The sequence below is a fragment of the Asparagus officinalis genome, chromosome 7 (genome assembly GCF_001876935.1).
Source record: "Asparagus officinalis chromosome 7, Aspof.V1, whole genome shotgun sequence".
Classification (NCBI taxonomy): Eukaryota; Viridiplantae; Streptophyta; class Magnoliopsida; order Asparagales; family Asparagaceae; genus Asparagus; species Asparagus officinalis.
Genome location: NC_033800.1, coordinates 59,774,572 through 59,782,914, shown reverse-complemented (window position 1 = coordinate 59,782,914; position 8,343 = coordinate 59,774,572). Strand labels below are relative to the sequence as shown.

Here is an 8,343-nt window from a genome sequence, read left to right as displayed (position 1 = left end):
AATCTAATCCGATATCGATGCCAAATTAAAACTTATTAACTAATATCCTAGCAAATATGATATACAATAAGTTATGTGCAAGGATATGCAATGATAAACAGTATTATTGCTAATCTAATCCGATATCGATGCCAAATTAAAACTTATTAACTAATATCCTAGCAAATATGATATACAATAAGTTATGTGCAAGGATATGCAATGATAAACAAAATGACAATAGGCGATATAAACAATTAGATAATAATAGTATGCCAAGAAACAAAGTATTATTGCTAATCTAATCCGATATCGATGCCAAATTAAAACTTATTAACTAATATCCTAGCAAATATGATATACAATAAGTTATGTGCAAGGATATGCAATGATAAACAAAATGACAATAGGCGATATAAACAATTAGATAATAATAGTATGCCAAGAAACAAATGCAAAGACAAGAATATGATCACAGAGTTCGGTCAACCCATAACCTACGTCTCCGCTCCTTACCTTGAGTAGATACTCCACTATCACAAATAATCTACACAATCCGTTTTCGAAGTTCACCGAAAACTTTTACAACTCACACGTTGACAATCACACAATACACTTCTTTAAGTGTTGTCCGACCCGTGTCACCTTCCTCAAGTGCTTGGAATTACTACATCTTCCTAGGCTTTTACAACCAAGTCACTTCTCTTGGAATTGACTCTATTCTTCTCCCAACCACTCCTCTAAGTATCCTTGTGTATTAAAACATATTCTCTCAATAAGTGCAAATACAAGATTTGTCCTCTAATACAAATTGAGAATGAAATTTAAGCTCTCTCTCTCAATGTAACAACCCTACAACCCAAATATATAATATGTGTAATACAAAAGCTCAATTTGGTTGTGTGTGTAAACAATGAGTATAACAAAAATTAAACTCAAATTAATCTAGCAAATATATATAAGAATCAAAAAGACAATAAGCTAGATTAAAGAATTAGAAAAACTTCTCTAAAAGGCAAAGAGATGTAGAAGTTGATGTTTGAGGTGAAACTCCTCAAAACCAAAATTTGCAAGCCTTCTATATGCAAAACTCATTTTGCATAAACCAAACCACTCTTTAAAAACTTTGAAACGAACTGTTAAAAACTTGGTTAAAAACCCATGAGAAAACAAATGAGGCTTGAGGGCTTTTATAGCCTCTCAAACACAATAGCAGAAAACTAACCGTTACAGGCCATATTACCGTTATTGGTCGACTGATGAATATCATCGGTCAACTGATAGACTGTTCGGTCGACTAATAAATATCGATCGACAGAGCAGAAACAAAATTGGAAACGTAGATCAGTTTATCAGTCGACTGGTTTGAACAGTCGGTCGATCGAAAAACATATATAACACATAATTGAACAGTAAACTTGATTTTCAAAGTGTGTTTAAAAATACTAAGTAATTTCTAAAAATTATGAAACTTGTAGAAATGTTTACTATGATGAAAACATACATGTTAGATTTTTTTTAAATATCATTTCCTATTTGTGAAAACTCACTATTTTGCAAAACGGTCAAAAGTGCGAGTTTGTTAAATACTTGATTTTGATGAAATTTCTTCAAACAAGTTTTGAGATGCTTTTCAATGGATTTATAGACTTTATAAAAGATGTAAAAAAATATCATTTAGTCTATAATCCAAAAACATAATGTATTCCCAAATGGATGTATGATATGATAAATCGAGAAAACGTGCACGTGTATGATTTGAGCTTAAAGTATAAACACATAAAGTATACAACTAAACTTAAAACACTATACCAAGCTAATGATCTTCATGACGCTCGATCTTGGTTGTGGGATGAATCGATAATGTATCTTGACTTTGAATGACATCGTTCTTCATTCTGATTTCCTCCAACCTCCAAGATATCGTCGCTAAGCTCAAGTCCAACCAACCTCCAACCGAGGATCTTTGTGTAGAATACCTAACAAGTAAATACAAGTACTTAACAAATGATGTTAGAAATTATTTGTTAATCATCAAAACCAGTTTAGACAATAGGCTCATAAACATGAGACCTAACAATATATATATATATATATATATATATATATATTAATGAAAGAATACCAAACAATTATATATATATATTAATGAAAGAATACCAAACAATTACACTTTTCTTTATCAAGTTTTAAAAATTCAACCTTTTTTTGTGGTTTTGAACTTTGACGGTGTGATTTATAATTTTTAAAATTTTGGGAGTGTCTTTAAAAAATTTGACTTTTAAGTTTCGTAGTTGTAACTTCTATATTTTATGTGTCGATGATAATTTTTAAATGTTTGGATATTTTTTGCAACTCTGAAATTTTGAAGGTACTTTTTACAATTATTAAAATTATAGATTAATTTTAAAAAATTTTAAATTTCAGTGATCTACCAATAGTTTTTAGATTTGATGTGTACTAGTTATAAATTTTAAAACTTTAGAGTTTCTTGAGATTTTTAAATTTTGAAGGAGTTTTTTATATTTTTTATATTTTTTATATTTTTGAGGTTAATTTCAGTAAATTTTAAATTTTTTGGTGCCACGTAATCTCTTGAATTCATCTTTTGTCATTTAAAATTTTAAAATTTTAGGGTGATTTTTTATAATTTGAACTTTTGATGGTGTTTCTATAAATTTGAGACATTGAGGATGTTAATTGGAAATTATAAATTTTTCGGAGGCTACTGTTAAGTTCTTGATTTTATTTTTGTTGTTTTAAGTTTGAAATGTTAGAAATTCTCAGGTGCGTCATGGTAATCTATTGAATTCATCTATACCATAAAGATGTTTTTAAACTTTGTGTGAAGACAAAAAACCTTTTTCTAAACAACAAGGATTAAGTAGTCAATTGTCAGATCATGCACATATTTGTTTTGACTTTTGTGAAAATCAACAGTCTCTTAATCCGTTTAGATTTGAGAAGATTTAGTTACAATCTAAAGACTATTGCAAAGTGGTCCTATTTGGTGGCAATGTGCTCCATCTAGTAATTTTGCTGCTAAGAATATTGTGGGTAAATTAAGATTCATTAGGATGTATATTAAAATATAGACTAAATATCACTTTCTTATTATCAGAAATAATAAGAGGGAGTCTGATATTTGAATGACTACAGCTTTGGTGCTCCAACAGACTGATTTAGGAGCACCGGTGTCATGTTTAGCAAGTTTTGGTCGAAAAATTCTCTCTCATTCCACTATTTAAGGGATATGCGGTTTTTTTGGTGTTCCACACCTAGAACTGTAAATTAGGAGAAATTTAGGGGTATTTTAGGAATTAAATGTATCAATAAAAGGGATAAAATTAGATCTTTGAAAACAGTTATAATTATCATACTGATTTAGTATCCTATAGATTGATTTTCTACGGAGTTTCCTTAGACTTTTTTTTTGGGAATCACAACATTATCTTTTCATGTCATATGTTCAATAATTAATATTTTTTTAGAAAATTTCAATAGAAAAAATTAATTTCAACATAGAAATATTATGTTTTTATAATCATGAAAGAAGAAAGTTATAAGAAAACACATCACCATTTCTTTAAGTTATTTATTGATCAATTATTTTCAGATCATCTAAATTCTTTTTAAACGTTTTAAATTTTTAAAAATTAGAATAATACTAAATTGTTTTATTGGATTTTGCAAAAGGGGGATGGTAACAAAACATAGTAGAGGACAGGAAAACGATTGTGAGAACAGAGAAAAACAAATCAAATAAAAAATGACCAAAATATCCTTTATATTTTTAACAAGTTACTTCATTATTTAGGAATTTGAAATTCAAGTAAATTTTTATTTTTGGAGCACCGAAGCAATGCTCTATTTGAATTCCTCCTCAGGTAATTAAACTCCCCTCAGTCCAGTGCCTGACACCTAAAAGCGAGCAAGGATTAGTCACATCTAATAGAGTGGGGACACCTTGTGGCTTAGACAAATAATAATAATAATAATAAAAGAAACAAGAAAAATGATCGTTTACGAAAGTTATTAGAGATGAATATCTTAGAAGAGGAAAGAGATTTGAATCGTGATGAATTGGTGAAAAAAATGTGTTATATTTGACCAATAGCTTAGCAAGAAATTATGTGGGAACAAAGAGCTAAGGTACATTGGCTTAAGGAGGGTGATAACAACACTTTTTATTTTCATAAATTGGCCAATGGAGGAAAAGAGGTAACCCGATTTCTTCTTTAATGGTGACCGATATGGAAATATGTTCTAAAGAGGGTATTGCTTAAGTTTTCTTTGGACATTATAAGCAAGTTTTAATCGAGCAGTTGATAATAAATAATCTCTAGATTGAGATGCTTTGTTCCTTGTTTATGACTGGGAGACTAATAAGTTAGAAATGCCTTTTTAATTTCTTTAGAAAAAATTAAGAAGGACGTTTGTGATATGAACGGAGATAAGTCACTAGGTCCTAATGGTTTTCCAACCTTATTCTTTCAAGTTTTTTTGGGAAAATGTGAAAATTGATATTAAAAGATTATTTGATGAATTCTGTGAGGGAAAGTTGGAAATTAGTAGACTTAATTATGCTCATATTGTGCTGATACCTAAAAAGAGTGATTCTCTTCTGTGAATGATTACATACCTATTAGCTTGTAAATGCGATTTACAAAATCATTATCAATGTTTTGACAAACAAGCTAAGCTTGAAATTGAGCTTGTTAAGGCACCCAATTTAAACTGGCTTCATTAAATCAGATATTTTGTTTGGGGTTGTTGCTGCACAAGAAATCTTTAGTGATTGTTTTCATAATAGGAAGTCATGGGGCATCCTATTAAAATTGGACTTTGCCAAGGTATATGATATTTTATAGAATTTTATAATTTAAATCCTTAGAGTCAAGGATGTTGGAGATAGATGGCTTAAATAGATCAAGTTACATCTGAAAGGGGGTTTATCAGTAGTAGTTCTAAATGGAAGACCTGACCATTGGATATTATCTAAGACAGGCGTACGTCAAGACTTCGTCACCCCTACTCTTTGTGCTTGCTTTGTTGATTCATTTACAAGAATGCTTCATTCAGCTATGGGAGCTAATTTGATTGAAGGATTGAGACCAAATAATAAGTCTTTGTTTGCAGTATGCTGACGACACATTGATTTTTTTGAGTCAAAGACGCATTGATTTTTTATAAATTAAAAATTCTAAAACTGGTTTTATACAGTTTTGAACTTGCATCAGGGTTAAAAATTAGCTTCAATAAAAGTATGCTCGTTGCCTTATAGATGATAATTTGTCTCTATAACAACAATTGGCCTTTATGATAAATTGTAAGAGCGGTAAGGCTCCTCTTATTAAAATTTTTGACAAAAGACTTAGAGTTTGGAAGGGTAGAAGTTTGTCAAATGGGGCATTCAGTTCTTTCATCTATGCCAATCTTTTGGCTATCCTTTTTCCTCTTCCCTTCTTGGGTGATTGATAAATTACTAGAACTTTTTTTTAATATCAAAACGTGAATAGAAATTTTTGTCCTTCTTTTTGGAGAAACATATGTGAGGCTTATGATGATTTGTTGTGCAATACTCATGTTAGAGTAGGGAGACTGTCATACTTTATTTTGGCTTGGATAAATGGACAGGGGCCTCTATTTTGTTTGCATTGTTTCCTACTATGTTTACTTTGGCAACAGTTCCTAAAGCTACAATGCAATCTATTAGGAATGAGATTAAGGGAAGATATATCTGGAGAGTTCAATTTGTGAGGAAACTAACTGGTGGTTTAGTGACACAATTTTATGAGTTGTTGAATCTTATTAATTCAGTAGGTCGGTCTCAAGGAATAGATGAGATAAAATGGTTGTGGGAGTCCTCTGGAGAGTATATTATTAGATCATACTATGATTTCCTCATTGATGGAGATTTGAGGTTTGGTTGTGAGAATATTTGGAGACTTCCAATTCCTTCTAAGGTCAAAATTTTATTTTAGTTATCTGTGTAAAGTAAGCTGAATACTAAAGATGTGTTACATGGGGGAAAAAGTTTAATTTGAAAATACTTGTTGTCTGTGTGAAATAGACGAGGAAACAAATGAGCATAATTTTATACATTGTCAATTCATTCAGTCCATCTGGAAACCAGTTCAATTCAAACTGGGGAGAGATGATGATTTTCAAATGGAATCATTAAGTTCTATATGGCTTCATTGGGGTTTGAAAAATGAATGTGTGGATAATTTACACCGTGATATATACATTTGTGTATTGGTGTGTTTGCCTTGATTCGTAATAGTGAGTTGCCACGAGATACACACTTGCAACTAGATAAAATTCATCTAGTTACAGTCAAGTGTAGTTACAGCCACTCCAATTGCAAGATTCCAAGATCTTACTTGTATAACAATAGAGTAGTGGATCATACAAAATGTGAGACCAAAGCCTAAATAATGTAAACCATTATTTTATACATGAACAACGTGTTTCAGTATAACTTTATAGTGCTGACAACTAAATAATTTTATCTACTATTCAAAATAATAGTTTCATCAACCTAGTTGGAAAAACAAATGTAAAGATGTCGCTTATTATTAACAAATAATATGCATAATTAAATAAATAATGGAAGGTTAAAATTTTATAATTAACAAGAAGATTAACTCTAATAACAAGGTGTAAAAGTAATTTAAAACATTTTACAAAAATAATAGCAAAGTTTAACATAGGGGAGAATGAATTCTGTTTATAAAATATTTAGTACTTATCCAAACCTTTGGCCCGATGACCCGATCTTGCCGATGCACAAGGTTGGAGAGAATTGTTGTGATGTCTCTTCGGTTGGATTGCTGGACATAGTGTCGCCTTCGAGCCTCACTAATATTTTCTTAGTTAATTTGTTTAATTTCATGGATCATCAGCGGGAGAGGAGATGAAGCTTCTTCAAGCATTAGTATGATGAGGAATAGTTGTTTTGGTTCAGCACCAAATTCACGATCCAACTGTACGTCACTGATACAATGCATGTGGTGGAGACGGTGGACGAATTTTCTTCTCCAAATATTATAAAATATTGTGCATAAAAACTGGCTTTATAAACATCTTGCATTCAATAAACCATCACATGGTTAGGTGAACGGTGATTGTGTCCATGAATTTGTTGTACAATAAATTATGGTTCAATGTATACAATTTTAACATATCTGCCTTTTTTATTATGAGAACATATCTACATATTTTAATGCTTAACATGAGGATTATTTCAATCCATAAAAAAGTGGAATGAATTATGCAATTTATCGAGCTTCATACATAATTTGGATGTTGGTTCGGGAAAAACGACGAAGTGCGAACGAGTCAGAATATTGGGGCCTCTTGGTTCCAAACTGTGTCTTTCCTGATTCATGTCTCGGGCCGAAGTCTCGTAGAAATAATTGGTGATTAGCAGCATACCTAAGCGATTAGGCTCACTTACGCTTGGGCCTAGTTGGCTCCAAATCCATCTAATAAAGCCCACGCTTGTTCGCAGTAGGTCCATTGCTGAATTACGTGTTTTCATACATGACCTTTCTGAGGCTAGGAAATTGAACGAGTGAATGGTAATTGAACATTTGACTCTATTGCACATTTTACCTTGACTTGTGACAAAATTCTAGACTTCTGACCTTAGGGGGGTTATTAATTGGGACAAGTTGAGGCTAAATGGGATAATTATTTCAGTGGGATAATTATTTCAGTGGGATAATTTTATCCCTTTGGGATATTTTGAGTGTTGTAAAGTGGGACAATTTAGGATAATGAGACAATTTGAAGTTTTGATTTGACAATTCATGTAGGATAATTGATGATGTGACACCTTATTAAAGTATAATATTTATCCATCAATTAAGTCTAAATTAATTTACCTAATTAGTTTAGTATATTATTTGGTATATTATTATAATATAATATATTATTTTACTTTATACTAAAATATAATTGTTGATGTCCGAGATCACACAGTCGATGAGAGTTGTCCATTGATGACGAAGAGTGAGAGGATGAGAGATGGGACCGACTCCTCCTCCGACTTTATGCCCGATCATTGACTGGAATTTCTGATTCGTCTGTACAAACAAGAAGAACAAACCCGTAAGAGGGTGGGACTAGTTTCGCTCGTGGTACCTCCGACGGTCAAGTCAGTTGGTGAGTTTGAGTGGGGTTTGAGGGAGAGTCCCGGGACCATTGAGGTCCTTGTCAGGAGGTACTCTTTTTGAGTTATTAATAAAAAGAAAGTTGATCAAGAGGGAGAAAATCATCCCCCGAATTCAATGAATGTCCAGCCTCTTCGTAGAGTCAAGATTAAAAGAAGAAGAAGAAGACCATCCTCCTCACCTT

The 8,343-nt window shown here is 31.6% G+C and overlaps 1 protein-coding gene across 1 annotated transcript in view; it reads right to left on the bottom strand.

Annotated features, from left to right (window-relative positions):
- LOC109847209 overlaps window positions 1-7,504 on the bottom strand; it is a 13,511-nt gene extending 6,007 nt beyond the window's left edge. The window contains exon 1 of the mRNA XM_020416452.1: window positions 7,420-7,504. Within this exon, the coding sequence (XP_020272041.1) occupies window positions 7,420-7,504 (85 nt within the window). The remainder of the gene's footprint in view (window positions 1-7,419) is intronic.